At 38.9% G+C, this 27,887-nt stretch overlaps 2 protein-coding genes across 2 annotated transcripts in view; both read left to right on the top strand.

The window, feature by feature from the left end:
• The window catches only part of LOC125016210 (butyrophilin-like protein 2), a gene marked incomplete at its 3' end in the record, with an annotated part of 58,673 nt that extends 31,224 nt beyond the window's left edge, over positions 1-27,449 (top strand). The window contains exons 5-7 of the mRNA XM_047598532.1: positions 24,462-24,561; positions 26,810-27,142; positions 27,247-27,449. Of these exons, the coding sequence (XP_047454488.1) occupies positions 24,480-24,561; positions 26,810-27,142; positions 27,247-27,449 (618 nt within the window). The remainder of the gene's footprint in view (positions 1-24,461; positions 24,562-26,809; positions 27,143-27,246) is intronic.
• On the top strand, positions 1,887-6,663 carry LOC125016629 (lamin-A-like). Its single transcript, XM_047599240.1, has 6 exons — positions 1,887-1,924; positions 3,767-3,817; positions 4,852-4,902; positions 5,959-6,087; positions 6,232-6,339; positions 6,464-6,663. The coding sequence occupies exons 4-6, from the start codon at positions 6,016-6,018 to the stop codon at positions 6,569-6,571; spliced, it is 288 nt and encodes a 95-aa protein (XP_047455196.1). The 5' UTR covers positions 1,887-1,924; positions 3,767-3,817; positions 4,852-4,902; positions 5,959-6,015; the 3' UTR covers positions 6,572-6,663.
• Positions 27,450-27,887: the final 438 nt, after the last annotated feature.

Raw genomic sequence — 27,887 nt, 5'->3', positions numbered from 1 at the left:
ACAAGGAGCTCACAGCACAGACTGGAAACAAACAACATTTTCTTAGGTCAGTCATCACTTAAGTATAGTATTTCTCTTTGATTTGTTTAATTTTAGTCATTTTGGTCCACTGTGAAAGTCCACTGAGATTTTGAAAGATTTTTCTGCATTAATCTGTAAAATGGCCCATTAATGCTTTTAAACATCTCTGTGTGTTTAGACAATGAAACAATTTTGTTATTTATATGAGAAATTAATTGATGAATTAAGGGGCATCACACATCCCTCCATCAAACAAATTTTGAGTCAAGTGTCCACTTTCACTTTTCAGTTCCTGAATGTAACTGGATGTGAAAACAATTCAATCAAAATTAATAATTATTATGTACAGTATTAAAATAAAAACTGAAAGCTGCACTCACATTCATGTTTTTATTGTTTATACTCTATGGTCCTAACTCCATACGTTCTAGTGCAGAACTCAACAAATCTGTTTTTCTTTCCAGGTCAGTCTGAGTCAGTGGATTCACTTCAACCAATCATAGCAAGAGTTGGTGGTGACGTTGTTCTACCGTGTCAAATCAAACCTTCAGTGGATGTTTCTGCAGCAACGTTGGAGTGGAAGAGGTCAAACCTCTTTGTCCTGGTGTGGCGTACTGGTGCAGACTTTAAAAGGCAAAAAGATCCGTCCTACAGAGGAAGAACATCTCTGTTCCCTGATGAACTGAAACATGGAAACGTTTCACTGAAACTCTCTGACGTGAAGCTGTCTGATAAAGGAACGTACAGATGTTACATTGTAGAGATGAATAGAGAGATGTTTGTTGAGTTTGTTGTTGGTGAGTAGACGTATAAAGTATAGTCCTCTGACATCAACTCTGACCTGAAGTTGAGTTTTACTTCCACTGACTCTGGTTTGAAACATTTTGTTTCTCAGCTCCAGATACAGCGGCCTCACCCGTCATCAGTTTATCAGGGATGGACAGAGACAGAGGAGGAGTGGTGTTACAGTGTGAATCCAGAGGCTGGTATCCAGAGCCTGAGGTGTTGTGGCTGGACGCTGAGGGAAACCTGCTCTCTGCTGGACCTCCAGAGACAGTCAGAGGTCCTGATGACCTCTATAATGTCAGCAGCAGAGTGACTGTGGACAAGAGACACAACAACAGCTTCACCTGTAGAGTCCAACAGAACAACACCCACCAGACCAGAGAGGCTCACATACATGTTCCAGGTAGAACACGCTTAGAGAACGGACCATGACAGGATTTTAGTTTGACACAGTTTGTGTGTGATTGTATAGAAATGTCATGTAACTCTGTGTGTTTTCATTTCAGATGATTTCTTCTTGTCCTCGTCCAGTTCTACTGTTCCCATTATCACTGGTGTGGCTGTTAGCTTAGCTGTTAGCATCATGGTTATTTTAGCAGGTGTCTTCTTTGTGTGGAGACAAAACAGAACCAGTAAGTTGCAGATGAGTCACCACATTAATGATGTAAAACACCAGCAAACGTCTTTTCTAGTTGAATTCAGCTGCTTTGATTTTACACAGAAACCAAGAAAATATCCAGAGATGAAGCAGAAAGAGGAGAAAAGCTCCTGACAGAGGAAACAGTGAAGATGAAGGTTTTAGAAGAAACTAAAGATGTAAGAGACAAGAAGTAAAAGATTAAAGGTTCAGATTGATGAGTTTGAACAAAGTCTGATCAGTAAACCTGCTGACTGACCATCATCCATCTGTCTGTCTGATAGCTGACAGAGAAATATGAGAAGATTGAAGAAGAGCTGCAGAAAACCATCTACTGGTAAAATGATACAACTGCAGGTTTTCTCCTTCTCTCAGGTCAATGAACTAAAGGAGGAGAAGAAGAACCTGCAGGAGGAGATGGAGACTAGAAACAAAGAGATGGAGACCAGAAACAAAGAACTGGAGGAGATAAAAGATGAGGTGAAGAACAATCTCATAGACATGGAGAGAGAAGTAGTTTATTCACACACATCACACAGTGTAGGGAAAAACATTATCATAGGGGAATTAAATAAGAATATGAACATAAATATATATTTAAATGTGAGTGTGTAATGGAGAATATCTCAGTGGAATATCCAGATATCATGTACAGGGTTGTGTAGCTGTCCTCCAGTCTAGGTGGTTGTAGACTGTTGACTTGTTGTGTGTCAGACAGAGAGTTTGCTGGACTGGTTTAGAGCAGCTACAGCTCTGGAGGAGAAACTCTTGTTGAGTGTGGATGTGGGGGTGTGGAAGCTTTGTAACGTCTGCCTCTGTGGCAGCAGTTCAGACAGATGTGTTAGGTCCTCACAGCCTGTAGTCACCTTCCTGAGGAACCTGGTGGTGTAGATCTACTCCAGCACAGGAAGATGGAGGAACTTAGACTCTTAGACAGCGGGATGGATGAGTAAACAGTGTTCACATCCTGTGGTTAACCAGGAAGTCAGGAAGTTAATCCCACAAAATAATGAAGTAAAATAAGTTGTTTGGAGTCTTTTTTCTTTCTTTGAATTACGAACTTGTGACGGTGTCACTAAAAATAAATAAAAAATGAATCGAGTGTAGCCCGTAAGACACTAAAATGAAAGTTACAGTAAAACGGCATGTTTTCATTATCATATGAGGAATTACATTTTCCCTGAGGTATGATATGGGTGGTCTGTCTGACTGTGTAATTGTTTATTCATTGATCTGTGTGATAACCAGAAAGGTTATATAAGGAGGATGTGTCTGAAGGGGGAGAAGCAGGAGACAGAAAAAAGAACAAAGGACTAAGTGTGGACCTGTAGCAGGACTCTTTATAATTCAATGTTTATTACAAATAAAATATGAAGCAAAAACTATTTAGTTGATATCAATAAGAATAGAATGTTGATTCCCTTCAATAAATAGTTGAGAAAGAAAACATTGAAATCCACTCAGAGGAAACATCATGAACAAGACTTGATGACATCTCAGAGAAACACTAAACAGAACTGATCACATTACTGGTTCACCCAATATGCACAGTGCATGTGTTGCGTAAGGGCCCCGCAAACTCATAGAGGCCCCGTGAGAGAAAAACAAAAACAAAACGTATGATGTGACCGTCCATAGCGCTGCTCACGCACATCAGATTCCCAGTGCATGTGCATGAACGTAGCTAGATGAAGAGGAGTTATCCCTCTGGGAGTTAAAAAAGGAAAAATGCATGAAAATGAACGGCGGTAACAGCAGTAATGGATAAATATTTACTAAGACTGAATTTTGTTTGATAGATACAAGGCACATATAGATGCAGATATATTAGTGAATAAATAAAACTCATGAAATATCATGACAATGGTGCTAAATAGGCTAAATAACTAAATCACCTACATTTTAAGTACAGTATCTGAAGGTAAAACAAGTACAGCTGAATTAATAGCAGCCTTATCTATATTTATGCAGTATTTATACTAATATATATTAGTGTAATATGTTTAAAGGGGGGATGAGTGGAAGCACTGGGTGTCAGGTGCGACTGCTGAACATTTTGGGTTCAGTTAAAAAGCCTCTTAGCAGAATTTAGCCTCGGGCCCATGAAGGTCTGAACCGGCTCTGATTGGTCAGGAATGAAATCTGTCCTCATCTCTTCTTTCTACCAGTTCATGAAGCAGATCAGCCAACAGGAAGAGAAACAACATGAATGTGTCACAGTTTCAAATTAACAATATCATCTGTGAGAGTGTTTGGTTTTTATTTCTTTTTGTTTGTTTCTTGTCCTGCCTCACTTCCTGTTTTCCTCTGATTCCTTCTCAGTATCCAGAGACCTACAACTATCAGACGACAGTGGAGTCAGAGGAGGAGGAGGTTAGTAGTTTCTATCAGACTCTAATATGTTCTCATTGTGTTTCATTTCCTGTCTCCACTGCACTTTCAATTAATGGCTAAAATGGCCAAAGACTTGTGAGGTCGTTCCTTATGTTTCTGTGTTCCTGTGTAGGTTTTAGTTTGTGATATTATGTGTGATTTGTGTTTTTTTTATACATAACATCCAATACTTTTGTTGTTGTTGTTTTGTTTTTGTTTTTTTAAACTTATAACAACACATGGATGTGGAATTAGACCAGATAAACAGCTTTTAAAATCTGTTTGTCAAACATTTGTCTATTCTGGAACTTACATGTTTTACTATAAAACTTGTTTATTATGTACGATTAATCATTTTAATGTGTATATAATATGATTAATTGTATTGTAATGAATGTGTACAATAGGAATATCTGATATGTATTTAATCTTATTTTCTCTCTCCTCATGTGGACGATAAAAAAATGTTAACATCTCTTTGTTCTCTTTTCCGGCTGGTTCTCCATCTCCTTGATTTTAGGATTGATTGTTTTGGATCAATAAAGCTGGAACATGTAGAACAAAGGTTAACTGAAGAGGTGCAGGGATACCAGCACTTGTATAATTTGTCTTCTGACGAATTTAGTTCAAATTAAGTTAAGCAGAATCTCATCTGAATTTAACTGGTAAAAACACTGGTGCTGGCTAGTGAGTTTTAAAGAGCGAGTCACTGTCACAAACTGTAATGATTCCTCATTGACTCCTGAATCATTCTCATCAGAAACAACAACATCCAGAGTGTTCACATATACAATCTAGTGTCAACTAAACAATTTCATACGAATACGTTCTTCATATTAAATGTCAAATGTGTTGTTTAGTCTGACATGAAGAAATAGAATCAGTGATGATAAAATCTTTTTATTTGACTTTAATAAATTCTTCCAGTTGGAGAAAAACAAAATTGCTGCTTTCAGGTCGATCAGGTCATTCTGGATAAGTGATCACATTATAAGAATTTCAGTCATATAGTAATCGTTCCTCATTCTTCTCAGGACCCAGAGATCTACTGCTATAAGGAGGAAGTGGAGTCACTGAAGGAGGAGGTTAGTAGTTTCTATCAGATTCTAGTTTGTTCTCATTTCAATGTGTTTCTGTTTCATTTAATATTCAGATCATTGTCTTGTTCTAAGGAGGTTGATGTTGGTGATCAGCATCTTCTCTCTGCTTGTTAGATTTGTGAGATACTTCCTCATGTTCCTTCATGTTCCTGAGTTCTTGTCTAGATTTTTTAGTTTGTGGATCTCATCTATGTTTGTATTTGTGTTATTTTATAACCTCCAATGCTTTTAGTTCCAGCTTCAGTTAGTTTTCAGTTTCTTTTGTTTTCTCCTCTGGTGTCTTTATTTGGGTCCTACCTCCACAACACAACACAACACAACACAACACAACACAACACAACACAACACAACACAACACAACACAACACATAGGAACACAACACAACACAACACAACACAACACAACATAGAAGAACACATGGATGTGGACTAAGACCAGAAAGACAGATTTTAAACATGTTTTATTGATAAATCAACTCTTTTCTTCTGAGCTATGAAGCATTTTCATCTGTTTCTATTAAAGGTCTTTCAGAATGTTTCTTTACTCATCCTGACGTTTGTCTGTCAGCACATGTTTCATGAATCCTACGTAGAAACTTCTTTTTTTTTCTTTTATGAGTCAACATTCATAAATTATTAGAGATTTAATGAACAACTCTCAGTGAGAGAGTAGTTTCCAACTTAAATCCGAACAACAACTAAACTAAATGTTTCTCTTCATGTTTCTCCAGAGAGAGAAATCCAGTACAGAGGTTCTTCTTTTTACTAAGAATCATCTGCTGTAACTTTTTATTCAACTTTAACAAACATCCTTCCTGAAAACAGCCAAACCTCCCACTAGAAACACGATGTTAACTAAGAGCAGAAAGACTTGTCATTGTCTGTCTGTCTTTGATTGGTTTCTAAAGCTCCTCATGTTCTAGGTCCTACCTCCTCATCACATTTATGTTTAAAGATGAAAAGTTCTCTGAATGATTGAGAGACAGAACATGAAGCTGACTCATGTGAAAGGACTAATCTGTGGATGTCGTCTCCTCCCAGTCAGAGACAATCAAACCTGAACAAACACAGAACAGCAGCAGCTCAGACAGTCAGGAGATGTTAGGAGACATCACTGTGGTGTTTAATGGCAAGACCAAATATATAAGTCTACAAAACGAGTCTGATCAGGTGATGTTGCTTTAAGAGTCAAAATATATTTTCTTTATTTTTTCATAGAAAATATTGATCCAACAGATTTAATAGACACCAACATTCATTTGTTCCTGTCTCTGTGTCTCATTCTTCTTCTTGTGTTTCATTTCCTTCCTACAGCACAAACCACTGGGAGGACGTCAGTTAAAAGTCCAGATCAACAATAATGAACCCATCACATACACAGTTGATCCATCAATGAAACTCAAGGCTGGAAAGGAAATTACTGTGAGTCTTTGTAGATGTTTCATTGATGTTGTTATATTTTCCATTTTCTTACTTTTCCTTCAGTTTTTCTAATTATTATTTTCTGACTGTGACTCTGTGACCTTTGGATTTACTACATTTACAGATATGCCATCCAGACCATAAGCCTCTTTTTACTGTAACTGGTGACCTGGTGTGGATGGACCTGAAGTCCTGGAAGTCTGGAGACAGAGTCCAGGTCTCTCTGCAGTGAAATAGTTCCCAGTTGAACTCCTTCAATAAAGTTCAGTAATCCAGCAAACAGCAACATTATAGATGAGAAACAGCACGACTCAGATCTTCCTGCAGAAACCACACACTGCAGAGAAAGTCTCTGGAAACACTTGGCTCCATTTTATTGGATTAGTCAAGTTTGATGTGAACGTTGGTTTGTTTAAAGACTTTTACAGGATGACGTCAGTGTTTTATGTTGTTAAAATCTGACACAATTAATATTTTAATGTTTTAATTCTGCGTTTTTACATAGTTGATTGTAATGAGAGGCTTAAATGTGACAATTTAATAAAGACATACTTTTCCATTTAAAGACTCGTTATTTTAACTCTGTATTTGCTTATTCAAGAACATGAGCCAGTATTACATCAGTGAGAAGCACCTCTAGGATTAGAAGTTAATTTAAAGATCCAATCAGAGTCCATGAGCTGAATGTGAAGAGAAACTGGGTCAAAGTCTTGACCTGAATCCAAAAGAAACGTTGATGAGAGGAAACAACCACTGACTTTGTTTTTGTTGTTGATAATGAATAAAATAAATAAATAAAATAAAAACTCTGTGTTGGAGCTTGTTGTTGAGAGTCTGATGCAAGGAGCATCTAACACTTTAGGAATGACTGCACAGCATGAACTGACGAATGAGTGAAATATGTGATAAGAACCAGACGGAGGTCAGATGAGACAGATGTCCACCCTGATAACATACGTTGGACGATGAGTCAGAGGCTCGAGGAAACTGAGACAAAACTGATCTGATCAGCTGAGGAGTTAACACAAGGCTTTAGTCTCATCCTGACTCAGGACACAGCTGCAGGGGATGTTAATGAAGGTTTTCATGTAGGAAAACACCACAGCAGACTGTAGTCACACGAAGATGTGTTTCATTTGACTTGGAAACGACTGAACAAAGAAACAACACAAATATAATATGAAGCCTTCACAAACACTAAAGCCTTATGCAAACCTCTGACTCTTCTCTTTAGCCAAACTTTTGAAATCCAGTGTCTTTTACGTTCACATGTCGTTCATACTCTCATGATGCATTTTGTCCATTTGTGGCAAAAATGTTCACACATAAAGAAACTGCCATAAAATCCTCACACTTCAATATTTTTTCTACTTTTTTTCATGAGTCATTAGAACAACTTCAAAGAGTTTTCAGGATTTTAACTCTTTAAATGCCTGTCTGAAGGTTTGACCTGCTGGTTTTGAACAGTTTAAGTTGTTTAAGTGATTTATGGAGAAAAAATGGAAAAGAAATGTTGATGTATGAGGATTTTATGACTGTTTTTTAATTATTTTTTCTATTTAATAATAATAACTTTCTTAACTTAATAAATTTCCACAGTGTCTTTAAAGTAGACAAGGAGGACGCCAAAGAAGACGTTTGTCTGAACAGCTGAGAATTTAACACAAGGCTTTAGTCACAGTGACTCAGGACACAGCTGCAGGAGATGGCAGTGAAATTTCTGAGAGATCTTCTGACCAGTTGTAAATCCCCTCTCTCGTTCAGCTCTCACAGTCTCCTTATATTTGGTTCTCATCCCCAAGAACCCACATTCATAACAAAGGAAACTTGTCTCCTCACGTCTGGTAATTTTACGAGCTGACAGACGGTAAATTACCTTTTAACCTCCACATGTTGTACACACTTCACAAACCCAAAACCAGGAAGAGAACCAAGAAGAGGAATCACATACTAGAACAGCAGACTGTAGTCACATGAAGATGTGTTTCATTTGTTCACTTGGAAGCAACACAAAAATGAGACAGTCACAAACACTTATACTTCCATTTAGTCCTGTTCAGACCTTCCACTAAACATCAAGTGTCCAGATCAAGCAGCGACTTCCAGCTCTAAGTGTTGAAGCCCATGAGGAAGTTCAAAAAACTGCAGTTCATCGAGTGGCCACTAGAGGCGACAAAAGGGAGCAAATCCCCATAGACCCCCATGTTAAAAAGCCCAACTTTACAGCATCATTAAACATGTTTACAGCCTGGTTCAAAAAACTGTTTTGGTCTCAATGGTTTATTTCATTATTTATGACAACTGTTACAACTAGATGGAGCCATTAATCACAAACCAGTGACGTCTGTTCATTAATAATGAGTCTTTAAAAAGAGTCTCTCCTTGTAGCTGTGAACTAGGAAATAAATCTGAGCTTAAATCAACAGAAAACAATTATTTAATATGAGAAGACTCATCAGAATTGGTCATTAGAAACATGAGATGATGTGAAAGGATGTGAAAAGTTGTGTTTTTTTTAATGTCATTTCAACTTTAAATAACAGGTGCAGCACATAGTGAAATGAGAGGACGTCCCTCTGGGACCATGGAGCTGCATGAAGACACAACACTGAAAACGATACAAGGGACTGAAGATAAAGTGCACGTGTGCAAACTCAAGCAGACGACACAAACTGTGCAGGACAACGGTGGAAAACACAATGCATCGACACAAAGATATTACACAGAACAAAGATCAATGAGTTACAGCGGTTATTTATCATCATATTTTAAATGACATGAAAAGTCTTAGTTCAACAGAACAACACAATACAACACATATATAAATACAATCTGATATATGTAGTGTTATTGTATGAGCCCCTTGCTCTTGCCCTGAATCATATCTGTAGTATTGGGAGGATATGAGCTAAACAGCTGCATCAGCCACATCCATTACACACCTCTGCACCTGAAGGCAGTTAAAACTCTTACTGGAGTAACAACAATAATTTAATGCTGCAACACAAACAAAAGGTTCACATCAAAGAGAAATGACATCAGCCGTGTTCCTTCTCCTTTTATTTTTACTTGTAAAACTTCATCTGCTACTGAGGTCATGTAAACTGACCTCAAAGGTGTCTTTCAACTACCAGCTGCACCTTTAAACAAACTTAAATATTTTAGTAAATCAGAGTTTATTGTCACAAAATCTTTACCTGAAGTGCCATAAAACCCGTGACATTTTAAAAGATCCTAAAACTGGCACAGGTTCAATCTGAACCTTCACTCACAAATCTGTCCAAGTTAAAGACAGACGCCAACAGAAAAAATAAAAAAATAAATTCCTATGGTGACGTCAAATCACAAAAGGAAAGTATCTTAAATACAGTGTAAAAGTACCTGGCTTTTTATTTAGTGCATTTCCAGCAGGTTGTGACCAAGACAAGAACGTAATCTATCGTGGACTTTTCTGACAAGCCCATTCTTTAGAAATAAATAAATATAATTTAAAATAATGAAACCACAACAATGTAGTTAGTAGTAGTTCCAGTCGCTCCACATGGAAAATATCTTGTACAGTGTTTTTGGCGGAGAGACATTAATGAATTATTCTTCAAGTTGAACTTGATTTGAATGTCCAGTGGTCGATGGCCGAGACGTCTCAGAGCCACTGGACAGTCCTTCAACCAATCAGAGCCACAGAACTATTTCTGTGCACAACTGTCAGCTTTTCTTCCTTTTAAGTCATTTCCTGTCAATTTCTCAGGTGACGTGCATGACTACTGTTAAACCACGCCCCCGAGGGATCTGATTGGTCCAGCAGAATCCGTTCCCAGTGGAGAGAGTCCAGACTGAGATTTTCCAACCTGAGGTTTTGTGGATTTTTGGGCATCTGAGAAGCTCTTCAGACGTTTGGCAATTAATTGATTCTTCTTCAAGATCGTCCTGGTTGCCGTCAACAGCGTCTTCAGGTTGGACTTGGTTTGTGTCAGCGGGAGGTGATCTTGCTCCTGTTGGTCCTCCTCTCATGTCCATTAACAGCTTTTTTTTAAGCCAGGCCCTCAAGCTGGTTGCATCGTGTTTGGGGAAGCTTTATACTTGAGACTGAAAGAACAATTAACAGAACAAACAAAACGTCAGCTGACTCCTGGAAAAAGTCTGTACAGCGCAAGAAACAAGAGATTTAGGTTTAGGTTTGACTTATGTCTCTTTGTGACGGCATTTTTTGAAGAGACAAACACCAAGAGCTGTGAGGATTACAATGACGACAACCACGGCAATCATAAGCGGTACATGTGAACGACCACCTGATGGGAAAGAAAAGACATTTAAATACACAATCACAAGTGAAGTTGAAATCGATCTGACGCCAGAACTGTTCCCTTACCAAGATCAACGTCTGTCCCGTTCTTTGAATCTGGAGTTTGGTCGACTCTGGGAATCAGTGACGCATCTGTCCAGGTTCTCACTATGTCTGCATCTGGAAAAACAAGTTCCAACTAAATATATTGATTGTGGAAAATGTATTTTGACAAACCAGTTATAGAAACTATGATGAGATGCGTTCCTGTCATTAGTTAGCGTTAGCCCACCAAAACTAACAACATGCTACAAACAATGTGGCTAGAAATTAGGTGAAGAACACAACATTTGAAGGAGCATCACTCAGATAGTCATGCAGCCTCCATCATGGTCAGTAGCAAACTATGAAGTGAAAGAAGTCTCATCTAAGTACATTACAAGTTATAAGAGACTGTAATGTATTAGCATTTAGCAAACTTAAGTGGTAAAAATTATATCATTTAAGTTCAATAAATTTATCATTCTCCCAGTGAGAAGATCTGGAGCCTTTCTGGGAGGAGTTTGGATGTTCTCCCTGTGTCTGCATGGGTTTTGTCCGGGTACTCGTTAGGCTAATTGTTCACTCTAAATTGCCCCTAGGGTGTGAGTGTGAATGGTTGTTTGTGTTATCCCTGTGATGGACTGGAGACCTGTCCAGGGTGGACCCCGCCTCTCGCCAAGTGACAACTGGGATGGACTGCAGCAACCCCCACATCCCTAATGATAATAGGTAGTAGAAGATGAGATATTTACAGAATATTCTCACATTTTTGTCCTTTAAATAGAATAAAACTTCCCCAGTCAGATCATACAGATGGATCCTGTATTTTTGTGTTCTTCTTATTTATTCATTTATTTTGAAAAGCAACCAAACATCAACCTGAACTTGATGGTGTCTGGATGAGACACCATTCTGGTGAATATAAGGAGGATATAAGGATTTTCAAGCTGAAACAAGTTTTTAACACCTGTTAATAAGCTCAATACTCAATAAACTCTGCTCTTCACATCTGAGCCTGACTGGTCCAGTGTCTCAGTCTCCATACAAACTGAAATCTGTTTCCTGAAGATCAGCCTCCACATTCTTTATTATTTTATGACTGGCAACACTGTCAAAGTTCACTCAGAAAACTGAAATCATTTGAAGTTGACACATTATGATGATCCATGATGTTAGTTGTTCACATTTACAGGGAGATCCTCGATGGTCATTTAGAAGTTTTTATATTATTTGAATCAAAAGCTGAATCTAACAGATGAAACCTTGTTCATAATCTGGAGCTGGTTGAGGTCAGTGGTCCGTGGATGATTTCCAGACGCGTTGAATGACAGAAACTTCACTCCGCAGGTACGTCGTCTTCTGAAGTTGATTTATCTTTTCTGTGCTTCCTTAGTTCTTCTCAAAGTGTCTCTTCATTCTGAGCTGTTGCTGATTTTAAACCAAAGCTAGATTGAAACGTGAAGTTGAGATTTATTTTCTATTCCTTTGTGTCAGTGAGAAAGTGTTGATGCAGTTGTTTGGATCTTTGAACAGGAAGTTGGAAAGTTGGACAAACTGTAGGTGACAAATGTGAATGTATAAAATAATCCTTACAGGAGGATTCACATATGAAGATTTAAACTTCACTGTAGAGGAAACAGAAATGAAAGTATCATTGTCACAAAAAGTCAAATGCTCAACTGCTGCTTTACAATAGTTTTTATGATTATTGTTGGTTTTATTGAAGCTGAGGCCTGGAGTTGTTGATACTGTGGCAAAGAGAGCGGGAAATACTGCACGAATAATGTAAGAGGGAAAAAGACCAATAACACCACCTGGGGAATTCCACCCCAGGAAATACTACTACAGAATATGAGAGTAATGGAGAAGTATTGCAAGACTAGAAAAATCCCTCTGGGAAATTTTGAAGGGGCTACAGGAGCTAATGCCACGGGTACCATCTCTGTCAACATGGGAATAAGCACAGTTAGCCTACATGTAGCACAATTAGCTTACAGTTAGCACAGTTAACCCACAGTCAGCACACTTAACCCACATTTAGCACATTTAGCGTACAGTTAGCATAGTTAGCCTACATTTAGTACAGTTAACCCACATGTCACACACTTGACCCACATGTCGCACAGTTAGCACATTTAACCCACATTTAGCACAGTTAGCATACGGTTACCACAGTTAGCCTACAGTTAGCACACTTAGCCTGTGTGTGAGAGAGTATTGCGCGCTTTCGCGCACATGTTTGTGTATCCTACTACTCTTCCTGTGTGTATTTGTAGCTGTAATAACATAAAGGTACCTGTGTGTTTGTGTGTGCATGTGGTGTGCTTACGTGCACCTGTGTGTATATCTGTAATCACAAAGTTACCTGTGTGTGTGTGTGTTGGTGTGTGTTGTTGTAACATTAATGTATGGGACACAGGGATCAGCTGTATTAACAGCAGAGACATCTGATTAATGAACTGGTCTCAGCTGTGGCCCAGAGCTGTGGCTCAGGGGTTGTCGTTGCAACTCACAGTGGTTGTCAATGACGACGGAAGCGCGCAGAGAAAAGAGCGAGATTTCCCCCCTTTTCACTGGTCTCACATTTGGGCTTACTGTGACAAAACGGTAGCTCCTATCAGAAAAACAGGCAGACCGTGGGTGTCGTAAGACCTTCCTGAAGACTTTGATATGTTTTTTGTCCTCCTGGAGTAAATATTTTGGACACACTCGCGAGTTAAAGACAAAGGTCCTTCTCCTTTTCTCAGAAAATCTTTGCATTAGAGTGTATGGAGAGCAGGCAGGTACTTTACCACAAACAGAGCCTCGCAGTTTAAATTCTGTGCGTCTCACTGCTTTGCCGAGCACATTGTGAGAGACACAACACGTTTGTCTACAACTGTGAAAAAAATCTTGTGTCTAGTGTGTAAATTGTGGCCGGGACGTGCGTGGAAAGAGAAAAATTTCAGGCGATTTCACACATCTCACTACATTCCGCACTCTAAAACGAGATGTTTCGAAAAAGATCATGGTCATTGAACAGTGATTGATCAACAATGATAAGACGTATCAAAACAAGAAAATAATACTCCAATACACAAGGCTTGTGTCTACATTTTAAAGTTTAAATGAAGTCTGTAGGTGAAAGTATGCCAGAGCAGTAGACCTTTATAAGTGTAAGTGTATAAATGTGTTTTTTTGCGTGTTTTTTTTGGGGGGAAATTCATTGCAGTTTTTCGCGAATTACGTCACAAAAAATTTGTATTACATAAAAAACAGTAATAGCACACCGATCCCAATCAAGCTGCACATTTTGATATTTAACTCGCCGTCCAGCTGTTCGAGCTGTAGGATGAGTTAAGGGCAAAAATGGGAGGAAGAGGAACAAAATAATGATAAGAAGAAACGTGTGGGATAACAATAGGGGCTCAGGGCTTCTGCAGTCTACAGCTTGCTGCTGTAGACTGGAGGCTCGGGCGTTGCCCCGTAGCACCTTATTAAACCAAATATTCTTCATTTATGTTCAAAAACTTAAGTAGGCAAGGAACTGCAAAAGAGGAAAGGGTTCACACTTCAAAATAAAGTCCAAGCACCATTCAAATGGCATACTCCCCTACAATCATAATGCTTGCGATTTTATAACTTTTTAAAGCTGACTGTACATTAACTTGTGAGGAATCGTCCGTTTCATTTTCAGGACTCTCTGATTCTTCAGATGGAAGGTCTGTTCCTTCACTTCCTGCTCAGAACCATCACCAGTTTGGTTTTGTGTCTCCTCCTGACTCACTGTTCTAGAGGTAACTAATGAACAATACAATATTTAAAAGGTCAGAGTTAGACCTCGTCAAAATACATATGAATCAATAAAAACCAACACTCAACACTAATAGTTGAAGTGTTGTAGGTGCAATTATTTCCCAATTGTGCTCGAGCAACGGTTTGCGTTATTTGACTCTTCATTATGCGGCACACATTTTCAATGGAGGACAGGTCTGGATTTCAAGAGGCCGGTCTACCGCCAGTCTTTTACTACAAAGCCATGGACTAGTGTGGGAAGACTTTAACAATGTGTCTGGACATCGTCTCCCTGAAATAAACTAAAGACGTTGCTTGGATGGCAGCATATGTTGCTCCAAAACCAACCTTGGAGCATTAATAGTGCCTTCACAGATACCATAGACACTGTTACAACCCCGGCTCAATGGTTGAAACAAAGGAGAAACATACCACACGGTTTTACTGTTAATTTCAACCCTTTTATTTAGCTCAATTGAACCACCAGCAATACACAAGCACGAATCGTTCAAATGAAGAAGGTTGACTGAAGGTGTGTGTGTGTGGGTGGGTATATAGAACCAGACACAAACTATACCACAGTGTCGACCAATCCAGGCAGGTGCTCAGTCATCAGAGAGAGAGAGCAGACTGACTGAGGCGGCCTTTTAACAATTAGACCACACCCCAAAGGGGTGGAGTATTCTGGACGGCCCACTTCTGCCAGGTCTGTGGGAGGGAAACAGCAGTGAAAGACAGACAGGTTACTGGGCCATCACACGCACGAACACACTCCACTAACCCTAAGGAACCGGCAGATTCAGATTCAGAAAGATTTCATTTGTGCCCAGGGGACACAATAATGATGTAAGACTGAGTGGAAAGTAAAACAGAATAAACCAATAGGAATAAATATATATATAAAATAAATAAACATAGACATAACATGGGTACTAATACGCCCCCATACCATCACAGTTGCTGGCTCTTGAACATTGCACTGATAATAATCTGGATGGCCATTTTTTTCTGTAGCCCACAGGACACAATATCTATGATTTTCAAATCTATTTGAAATGTGGACACATCAGACCACAGCAGACTTTTCCACTTTGCATCAGTCTGTCTCAGATGAACTCGAGTCCAGAGAAGCTGGAGGTGTTTCAGGGTTTAGTAAATTTATGGCTTTCTCTTTGCATGAATTTTATCTTGCACTTGTAGATGTAGTGATGAGCTGTGTTAACTGACCTCTAAACTTCCTGCTGTATCTCTGATGGATTTGTTTGGTTGCCCCAGTCTGAGGACAAATTGGTTCAATTGAGCTCCCTTGAAAATATATTTCCATTTCCTCTTTTGATTAATGATGTCCCAGATCTAAAAGTGAAAGAATTAAAAATAAATGTCATCAAATAAATGGAAAAAAAAAATAATAATTGTTGAATGATCTGAACTATTGAGTCCCTTCAATATGTTTAGATGAGCAGCAAAAATAATCAACAAAAGTGTCCAGAGATGAAGTTTATGACACTAACTCCATACGTTCTAGTGCAGAACTCAACAATCCTCTGTTTTTCTTTCCAGGACAGTCTGAGTCAGTGGATTCACTTCAAACAATTGTAGCAAGAGTTGGTGGTGACGTTGTTCTACCGTGTCAAATCAAACCTTCAGTGGATGTTTCTGCAGCAACGTTGGAGTGGAAGAGGTCAAACCTCTTCGTCCTGGTGTGGCGTACTGGTGCAGACTTTAAAAGACAAAAAGATCCATCCTACAGAGGAAGAACATCTCTGTTCCCTGATGAACTGAAACATGGAAACGTTTCACTGAAACTCTCTGACGTGAAGCTGTCTGATAAAGGAACGTACAGATGTTACATTGTAGAGAAGAATAGAGAGATGTTTGTTGAGCTTGTTGTTGGTGAGTAGACGTATAAAGTATAGTCCTCTGACATCAACTCTGACCTGAAGATGAGTTTTACTTCCACTGACTCTGGTTTGAAATATTTTGTTTCTCAGTGTCAGCTCCTGTCTCCTCACCCGTCATCAGTTTATCAGGGATGGACAGAGACAGAGGAGGAGTGGTGCTACAGTGTGAAGCCAGAGGCTGGTATCCAGAGCCTGAGGTGTTGTGGCTGGACGCTGAGGGAAACCTGCTCTCTGCTGGACATCCAGAGACAGTCAGAGGTCCTGATGACCTCTATACTGTCAGCAGCAGAGTGACTGTGGACAAGAGACACAACAACAGCTTCACCTGTAGAGTCCAACAGAACAACACCCACCAGACCAGAGAGGCTCACATACATGTTTCAGGTAGAACACACTTAGAGAACGGACCATGACATGATTTTAGTTTGACACAGTTTGTGTGTGATTGTGTAGAAATGTCATGTAACTTTGTGTGTTTTCATTTCAGATGATCTCTTCAGTTCTACTGTTCCCATCATCACTGGTTTGGCTGTTAGCTTAGCTGTTAGCATCACAGTTATTTTAGCAGGTGTCTTCTTTGTGTGGAGACAACATAGAACCAGTAAGTTACAGATGAGTCACCACATTAATTATGTAAAACACCAAAACGTCTTTTCTAGTTGAATTCAGCTGCTTTGATTTCATACAGAAACCAAGACAAGATCCAGAGATGAAGCTGAAAGAGGAGAAAAGCTCCTGACAGAGGAAACGGTGACGATGAAGGTTTTTGGAAGAAGAAAGAAGAAAATGAAAGATGTAAGAACCAAGAAGTTAAACATTAAATGTACAGATTGATGAGTTTGGAGAAAGTTTGATCAGTAAACCTGCTGACTGATCATCATCCATCTGTCTGTCTGATAGCTGACAGAGAAATATGAGAAGATTGAAGAAGAGCTGCAGAAAACCAAAGAAGAACTGAAGAACAAGACTGAAGAGATGGAGAAACATGTAGAGACACAAACATAAACACTATCATTGTGTTATTGAGGACTGATCAACACAACTGTGACTTTGCTCCATCTACTGGTGAAATGATATAACTGCAGGTTTTCTTCTCTCAGGTTAATGAACTAAAGGAGGAGAAGAAGAAGCAGCAGGAGGAGATGGAGGCCAGAAACAAAGTGATGGAGGAGATAAAAGATGAGGTGAAATACAAGCTCATAGACATGGACAGAGAAGTAGTTTATTCACACATCATTTTCATCAGAAACAACATCCAGAAAGTTAAATGTGTGCACATATATAAGTCTTGTATAAATCAATTTAATATTAATTTGTCCTTCAGATTAAAAGTCAAATGTGTTGTTTAGTCTGACATGAAGAAATAGAATCAGTGATGATAAAATCTTTTTATTCGATTTTAATAAATTATTCCAGTTGGAGGAAAACAAAGCTGCTGCTTCCAAGTCTATCTGGCCTTTCAGGGTAAGTGATCACATTATAAGAACTATGATACAATCTGTATGTCCATCATTTATAACCTTTCATTTTCTGTCTTCGTTCTTCACAGTCGTCTAGTTCCAACAAACAGAAGGAGGAGGTTAGTAGTTTCTATCAGATTCTTGTTTGTTCTCATTTCAATGTGTTTCTGTTTCATTTAATATTCAGATCATTGTCTTGTTCTAAGGAGGTTGATGTTTGTGGTCAACATCTTCTCTCTGCTTGTTAGAAGGTCAGAAGGTCTGACTATGTTCTAGCCAGAATACTCTGTCCTATCTCCTAACTCCAACAGACTGGTATGATGTTGACCACCTGCTGGATCAACACACAAAGAAATGATTTGATCAGAGACAGAAACCTTCACATATTTGACTCTAATCTCAGAGAGACTGAGTCATCTGTTATTAATGAACGACTGGTGGAGTTTGACAAACACAAACACAACTCTGCTCCATCTACAGGTCAAGTGATAGAACTACATGAATAAACAGCATTTAAAATCCACAAAGTAGATAATAGAGAATATGTTCTGGACAAGTTAGATTCTGACTGTTAACAATCTGGACTTCAACTCCTTTTTCCTCAGGTCAATGAACTGAAGGAGGAGAAGAAGAAGCTGCAGGAGGAACTGGAGACCAGAAACAAAGAGCTGGAGACCAGAAACAAAGAGATGGAGGAGATAAAACAGAAGGTGAAGAACAAGCTGATAGACATGGAGAGAGAAGTAGTTTATTCACACACATCATTCAAAGTCGATTCTTCATATCAATACCTCCTTCAGATCAACTAAACCAGTCTGACACGGAGAAACAGACGAGAGCAAAGGAAGATATTTAAATCTAATTGTATACCTCCTTCAATGACTGTGTAAATCAAGGCAAAATATCACAATTAAAGAGCAGAAAGACATCATCTCTTCGTTCTGTCTTCTCTCTCCTCAGCTGGAAAAACTAACTGGTGACAACAAGAAGCTTCAAGAGGAGAAACATCAACTGAAGAAAGAGATGGAGACCAGAAACAAAGAGATGGAGACTAGAAACAAAGAGATGGAGACCAGAAACAAAGAGCTGGAGGAGATAAAAGATGAGGTGAAGAACAAATTTATAGACATGGAGAGAGAAGTAGTTTATTCATCAGAATATCCACAAACTAAATCTATTATACGTCCTTCAGATTAAAAGTCAAATATCTTGTCTAGTCTGACATGAAGAAATAGAATCAGTGATGATAAAATCTTTTTATTTGACTTTCAGAAATTCTTCCAGTTGGAGAAAATCAAATCTGCTGCTTCCAAGTCTTCCTGGTTTTCTTGGGTAAAATTATCACATTATAACAACTATGATACAATCTGTATGTCCATCATTTATAATCTTTACTGATCTCTCTTCATTCTTCTCAGTCGTCTAGATCCAACAAACAGAAGGAGGAGGTTAGTAGTTTCTATCAGATTCTAGTTTGTTCTCATTTCAATGTGTTTCTGTTTCATTTAATGTTCAGATCATTGTCTTGTTTTAAGGAGGTTGATGTTGGTGGTCAACATCTTCTCTCTGCTTGTTAGATTTGTGAGGTAGTTCCTCATGTTTTCTCGTGTTCCTGAGTTCTTGTCTCGAATTTAGTTTGTGGATCTCATCTATGTTTGTATTTTCTTTTTTCTTTCATTTTTTTTATTTTTTTTTACCTCCAATACTTTTTGTTCCAGCTTCAGTTAGTTTTCAGTAAAGTTTCTTTTGTTTCCTGCCCTAGTGTCTTTATTTGGGTCCTACCTCCACAACACAACACAACACAACACAACACATTACAACACAACACAACACAACACAACACAACACAACACATAAGAACACATGGATGTGGACTAAGACCAGAAAGACAGATTTTAAACATCTTTTATTGATTGATCAACTCTTTTCTTCTGTGCTATGAAGCATTTTCATCTGTTTCTATTAAAGTTCATTCAGAGTGTTTCTTTACTCATCCTGACGTTTGTCTGTCAGCACATGTTTGATGAATCCTACGTAGAAACGTAGAGTCAAAATTCATGAAGGAGGTCCATGTTTAGTCTCATCTGCTCTTTCTGTCTCCTCTCTCCTCATAATAAAGAAACTTGTCGATGGAGAGAGTGAAACACAAACACACAGAAACATCAACCTGCAGCACTTTTTAATTCAATGTTTAATGTCCTTTTTCCCCAAAATCATAATTTATTGGAGAGTAGTTTCCAACTTAAATCAGAACAACAACTAAACTAAATGTTTCTCTTCATGTTTCTCAAGAGAGAGAAATCTAGTAAAGAAGTTCTTCTTTTATACTAAGAATCATCTGCTATAACTTTTTATTCAACTTTAACAAACATCCTTCCTGAAAACAGCCAAACCTCCCACTAGAAAAATGATGTTAACTAAGAGCAGAAAGACTTGTCATTGTCTGTCTGTCTTTGATTGGTTTCTAAAGCTCCTCATGTTCTAGGTCCTACCTCCTCATCACATTTATGTTGAATGATGAAAAGTTCTCTGAATGATTGAGAGATAGAACATGAAGCTGACTGATGTGAAAGGACTAATCTGTGGATGTCGTCTCCTCCCAGTCAGAGAGAATCAAACCTGAACAAACACAGAACAGCAGCAGCTCAGACAGTCAGGAGACGTCAGGAGACATCACTGTGGTGGTTAATGGCCGCTACAATTTTATCAGTCTGAGAAACGAGTCTGATCAGGTGATGTTGCTTTAAGAGTCATTTCTTTTCATAGAAAATATTGATTCAACAGATTTAATAGACACCAACATTCATTTGTTCCTGTCTCTGATTCTCATTCTTCTTCTTGTGTTTCATTTCCGTCCTGCAGGACAAACCACTGGGAGGACGTCAGTTAAAAGTCCAGATCAACAATAATGAACCCATCACATACACATTTGATCCATCAGTGGAACTCAAGGTTGGAAAGGAAGTTACTGTGAGTCTTTGTAGATGTTTCATTGATGTTGTTGTATTTTCCATTTTCTTTCTCTTCCTTCAGTTTTTCTTATATTATTTTCTCACTGTTACTCTGTGACCTTTGGATTTACTACATTTACAGTTCTACCATCCAGACCGTGAGTATTATGCAGTACCTGGTGACCTGGTGTGGAAGGAGCTGAAGTCCTGGAAGCGTCGAGACAGAGTCCAGGTCTCTCTGCAGTGAAATAGTTCCCAGTTGAACTCCTTCAATAAAGTTCAGTAATCCAGCAAACAGCAACATTATAGATGAGAAACAGCACGACTCAGATCTTCCTGCAGAAACCACACACTGCAGAGAAAGTCTCTGGAAACACTTGGCTCCATTTTATTGGATTAGTCAAGTTTGATGTGAACGTTGGTTTGTTTAAAGACTTTTACAGGATGACGTCAGAGTTTTATGTTGTTAAAATCTGACAGAATTAATATGTGAGTGTTTTACCTTTATTTTTTGACACGTTGGACTGTAAATCTTTATATAATTAAGACATATGATCATTTATGAACTAGATGATGATACAGATTTTTCAGATTTATCATGAGAAGCTTAAATGTTCTTACAATTGAATAAATAAAGATATACTCTTCCATTTATTGACGGGTGTGTGTGATAAACAGTGCACTTAAATATATATATTATATACAATATTAAAATAAAAACTTAAAACTGCCAGTTCTCTATGTTTGGTTATTGTTTATATTGTTTGTATGTAACTCTGGGGTGAGGATGCAGACCCTGGTACCAGTAGCGGATGAGGATTAAGGATACAGGACTGAACCATGACCCACACACACAAAACAAAAGTTGTCTGTGTAGTTTTATTCTTGAAAGAAGTGAGAAGTTCCTCTTGTGTTTAATGGAGTGGATACGTATAAATTCTCAGGTTAGAGACTGATGCTGTTAACACAAAATAAACAGGAACAAACACTGTATGACAAACACATTCAACAGTTAAAGACAAATTCAGCTCTTGTACCAAATGTCATCCAACACAACAGAGACACACAATCAGTTCAACACAAATTGTAATAAAGATAATCAGAAAGAAACTGGTCAAAATGAAGCATAGTGTGTTTATGTCTTTCTTTGTTTCCTGAATATACTCAGACTTAACACGTTTAAACAGTCAGGACAGTTCAGGAGATTCTGTCTCATGTTTATTGTCCCAACCACCACAACAAATTCCTCATATGTCCAAACATACGTGGCCATGAAGAGGATTTTGATTCTGAGATTCTGCAATTTCTGGTGAAAATGTTGTCATTTTGCTGCATTTACCATCAGGTTGAAATAAATAAATAAATAAATAAATAAATAAAAACCTCATGAACTACATTTTATTCATGGCCATGAAATTCCATGCACACATGTGTCCTTCTAAGATTCACTGAAACCAACAGGACGTTGGCCATTTTGCTAGATGGTTCCAACTGTTGGTTAAAAATGGTTAAATGGTTAAAAATGTCTTAAAAACCTGAGAATCACCTCACACTTTAGAGTTCCCCATAAAAACAGGACGTTGACATAATTCACATCCACGTTGGCTAATGTTGCTGAACATGTTTGACAGGAGTCAGAGTATTGAATGTATTTATGAGGCCACGTTCAGGGATGGTCATAGAACCACCTTCAGGAGAAAGAGAGTCAGTGAATGTCATGGTTCTGTCTTTGTCTTTTCTTCTTTGAATCATGTTTTTGAGTTTCCTGTTTTATTTTGTCATGTTTCTTAGTTTCCTGCCTGTCTTGCCTCCTTGTGTTTCTGTCATGTCTGTGTCATGTTTTGTGTTTCCTGTTTTGCTAAGTTTCAGATTTCCTGTCTGTGTTGCCTTGTGCGTGTTGGTTGCTTTCTCCTGGTGTGATTGCCCTCATTAGTTTCACCTGTGTCTTGTGTATTTATAGCCCTGCTTTCCCTTTGTTCTCTGTTGTGTTGTTAATGTTGTTTTCTCCTTGTCTCCATGCTATGTCATGATCCTTTTTGATTTTTGTATTTTTATGCCGTGTGCAGCACATTTTGTTAATTATGAAATAGCCCTTTTCCCCTGGAGTCCTGCCTGCCTCATTTGTGCTGCATTTGGGTCCTCGCCTCCTACCACCTCAATATTCTAAACCTGACAGTGAACTGACCTGGGGTCTGTTTCACAAAGCAGGTTCAACAAACTCTGAGTCTAATCCTGAACTCTGAGTTACAAAACTCTGAGTTTCATGGTTCAGAACGACGGATTTGAGTTGGTTTAATCAACTCGGAGTAGTTTGACCCGGAGTTAAGCGCGTGCACCACAACTATAAAAAACGATTCAACGAGTCACCATGGCAACAGGGAGAGGAGGGCTACGAAGTGGAAATCCTACTCCGCTGATACGGAGAGTTTCAACACGTTTTTAGAAAGAAGTGCAAAAGAGAGGGAGACGGCGTCGGAGAACATTGCTATTCGGGTCAATGCGTTAGTTTAAATGTGGTCCTTTACAATCACAATAATATTACAGGGGAAACTGCTTGAATGGGAGCATATTCATTTATCTCTTGGGTGAAATCCCGCGGGGGAGAAGTGCACTTGGCATCAGCTTAAGATGAAATATAAAAACATTGTTCAAACAGGTCAGACCTCATGGAGGGACCTCATTCTGATCATGTTTTACACTGTAAAGTTAATATTAAGTGGCTGTTTGACTGTGCAGTTGTTTTATCCCCAACATGATGCTGTTTTCACATGTAAATGTCTTCTCATCTATATCATGTTCTGTTAAATAATTCAGCCTGTTTGAACTAACACAGACTTCTACTCATTTTGCTGATGATGTGAATGTATTAAACTATCCTGACAGCAGGGTTCACATATGCAGCATCTAAACTCACTGTAGAGGAACAAAAGTGAAAGTATGAGACTCCGTCCTTTAACAGCTGAGTTGATGTGGGCGTGTTTGTTTTTAGAGTCCAGCCAATCAGCGTCTGTCACTGAGCACTCACCAAACCTGTTTCAGGTATGTGAATCTTTCGCCTCCATTTCCTCCCGCTTATTTCTTTCCTTCTTTTGTTCGTTAATTTATTTTTGTCCCTGTCGATCGTCCTCTTGTGGGTCTTCTCCTTCAGACGTCCCTCAACCTTTCTCCTCCGATGGAGTCAGAACCAGCTTCCTGATCGGTATGTAACAGAGACAGAGAGACAGCAGAGAGATGAGGGGTTTTAGAAAGCTGAAAGTATACAACAATGACATGTCAGGATTTTTAGAGTGACTGTGACCAACGAAGTAAAAATGAAGGGTTGTTTATGGTCAAAGTCTGACTTTAGTTAACTGATATATTAATATATTTATTGGTGAATCCTCTTTTGGTGGAAATGAGTGTTGGTGAGGTTCAGAATTTATTCTTTTTGTTTGTGTAGCGTCACGCTGACGCTTCTTTGTTGTGTTTCTTACAGTCTGACAGAATAAATTGGAATCTGCCTTCGATACCTCAGCCTGTTTCTGTTGCCAGTCTCTCCATTGGTCAGTCTCAGTTCTGAATCTTTACGTATCTGTTGACTGGTTGCCTCAATTATTATTTGTTTTACTTGATAGAAATATTTGATGGATGGAACTTCCTCTCCTGCTCCTTAGTATATCCACCCTCACTGCCTTTAGGAATTCATTTAGAGCATCATCTGCTTCATTTTCAGGACTCTCTGATTCTTCAGATGGAAGGTCTGTTGCTTCACTTCCTGCCCGGAACCATCACCAGTTTGATTTTCTGTCTCCTCCTGACTCACTGTTCTAGAGGTAACTAATGAACAATACAATATTTAAAAGGTCAGCGTTAGACTTCGTCAAAATACATATGAATCAATAAAAACCAACACTCAACACTAATAGTTGAAGTGTTGTAGGTGCAGTTATTTCCCAATTGTGCTCAATCAACCGTTTGCGTTATTTTACTCTTCATACTCTTCATCTACCCCCAGTCTTTCACTATGAAGCCATAACCTACCGTTGGAAGACTTTCACAATGTGTCTGGACATCGTCTCCCTTAAAATAAACTAAACATGTTGCTTGTGTGTGGGTGGGTGGGTGGGTATATAGAACCAGACACAAACTATACCACAGTGTAGGCCAGGGCTGGGCAATTCATTTCTACAGGGGCCACATGAAAAATCTGAACTGTGTTGGGGGCCAAACCAAATGATAACTTAAGCGTAATTCTGCTCAATATTAATTTTCTCCCATTGTAAAAAGCAGTAAATTATATATGTTGATAAGCTGCTACTGGTAATCAGAAACATAAGAATATTCTGTAAATATTTATTTAAATTCATGAGTTTTGCTGTAGGTCGAAGAGGAAAATGAAACACAATCGATCTGTAGTTTTGGATATAATGCATTTTAATGTTGGAAACTTTGATCTCTGTGAAAAACATCAGTGAACCAAGAAGTGACCATGTAGCTACATGAATTATTTTCTGTATCTCAATAAATCTCAATAAATGTTTAACCCTTTAAGACCTGAATGTCCGTCTGCCCACAAAGAGAAGTTTGCTGTATTTGAATTACCGTAACTCCCTGATGGACAATATTCAAGTTGCGCTTTCTAGAAAAACGATGCCATTACGGTAATGATGACGCACCGCTGCTGTCGGCTGCAGGTTGGAGAGCAACGGTCAAGGAGCCCCAGCAGGAGAGAGTTGTTTGCAGGAATTTGTTGGTAAAAACAAAGTTTGTTATACCCTTGAGATGTCACAAAGGTCTTCCAGGCAAAAGCACAACTAACCAGTGTTCAGTCACAATGAATATTATCAATAGAACCAAACCACTGTGACTTACGGTAATTCAAAATCAGCCGTTTTGACGGATGCCAGCGATCCGTTCAGGCTTTTGAGGGTTAATAGATGTAAGAAGCTGTTTCAATCTATCAAAATAAAAGCAACACAGTCGTATTACATGAACAGTATAAATACTTGTTCATTTGTGCTTATGACTGACAAACCGCGGGCCAGACGGGAATGAGGAAAGGGCCGTATGTGGCCCGCGGGCCATAAAATGCCCAGGTCTGGTGTAGGCCAATCCAGTGCTCAGTCATCAGAGAGAGAGAGAGCAGACTGACTGAGGCGGCCTTTTAACAATTAGACCACACCCCAAAGGGGTGGAGTATTCTGGGCGGCCCACTTCTGCCAGGTCTGTGGGAGGGAAACTGCAGTGAAAGACAGACAGGTTACTGGGCCGTCACATCCACGAACACACTCCACTAACCCTAAGGAACCAGCAGATTCAGATTCAGAAAGATTTCATTTGTGCCCAGGGGACACAACAATGATGTAAGACTGAGTGGAAAGTAAAACAGAATAAACCAATAGGAATAAATATATATATAATATAAATAAACATGGACATAACATTGGTACTAACACACCCCCATACCATCACAGTTGCTGGCTCTTGAACAATGCAGTGATAATCATCTGAAAAGTCACTTTCTTCTGTAGCCCACAGGACACAATATCTATGATTTCCAAATCTATTTGAAATGTGGACACATCAGACCACAACACACTTTTCCACTTTGCGTCAGTCTGTCTCAGATGAACTCAAGTCCAGAGAAGCTGGAGGTGTTTCAGGGTTTAGTAAATTTATGGCTTTCTCTTTGCATGAGTTTTATCTTGCACTTGTAGATGTAGTGATGAGCTGTGTTAACTGACTTCTAAACTTCCTGCTGTGTCTCTGATGGATTTGTTTGGTTGTCCCAGTCTGAGGACAAACTGGTTCAATTGAGCTCCCTTGAAAATATATTTCCGTTTCCTCTTTTGATTAATGATGTTCCCGATCTAAAAGTGAAAGAATTAAAAATAAATTTCATCAAATAAATGAATGAAAAAAAAAAGAAATAATTTTTGAATGAACTGAACAATTGAGTCCCTTCAATATGTTTAGATGAGCAGCAAAAATAATCAACAAAAGTGTCCAGAGATGAAGTTTATGACACTAACTCCATACGTTCTAGTGCAGAACTCAACAAACCTCTGTTTTTCTTTCCAGGTCAGTCTGAGTCAGTGGATTCACTTCAACCAATTGTAGCAAGAGTTGGTGATGACGTTATTCTACCGTGTCAAATCAAACCTTCAGTGGACGTTTCTGCATCAACGTTGGAGTGGAAGAGGTCGGACCTCTACGTCCTGGTGTGGCGTACTGGTGCAGACCTTAAAATGCAAAAAGATCCATCCTACAGAGGAAGAACATCTCTGTTCCCTGATGAACTGAAACATGGAAACATTTCACTGAAACTCTCTGACGTGAAGCTGTCTGATAAAGGAACGTACAGATGTTACGTTGTAGACATGAATAGAGAGATGTTTGTTGAGCTTGTTGTTGGTGAGTAGACGTATAAAGTATAGTCCTCTGACATCAACTCTGACCTGAAGATGAGTTTTACTTCCACTGACTCTGGTTTGAAACATTTTGTTTCTCAGCATCAGCTCCTGTCTCCTCACCCGTCATCAGTTTATCAGGGATGGACAGAGACAGAGGAGGAGTGGTGTTACAGTGTGAATCCAGAGGATGGTATCCAGAGCCTGAGGTGTTGTGGCTGGACGCTGAGGGAAACCTCCTCTCTGCTGGACCTCCAGAGACAGTCAGAGGTCCTGATGACCTCTATACTGTCAGCAGCAGAGTGACTGTGGACAAGAGACACAACAACAGCTTCACATGTAGAGTCCAACAGAACAACATCCACCAGACCAGAGAGGCTCACATACATGTTCCAGGTAGAACACGCTTAGAGAACGGACCATGACATGATTTTAGTTTGACACAGTTTGTGTGTGATTGTGTAGAAATGTCATGTAACTCTGTATGTTGTCATTTCAGATGATTTCTTCTTGTCCTCGTCCAGTTCTGTTGTTCTTATCATCACTGGTTTGGCTGTTAGCTTAGCTGTTAGCATCATGGTTATTTTAGCAGGTGTCTTCTTTGTGTGGAGACAAAATAGAACCAGTAAGTTACAGATGAGTCACCACATTAATGATGTAAAACACCAGCAAACGTCTTTTCTAGTTGAATTCAGCTGCTTTGATTTTACACAGAAACCAAGAAAAGATCCAGAGATGAAGTTGAAAGA

Source organism: Mugil cephalus, chromosome 1, assembly GCF_022458985.1.
Source record: "Mugil cephalus isolate CIBA_MC_2020 chromosome 1, CIBA_Mcephalus_1.1, whole genome shotgun sequence".
NCBI lineage: Eukaryota > Metazoa > Chordata > Actinopteri > Mugiliformes > Mugilidae > Mugil > Mugil cephalus.
Note: the sequence above shows the minus strand (reverse complement) of the source record. Positions and strands in the feature narration are given on the sequence as shown.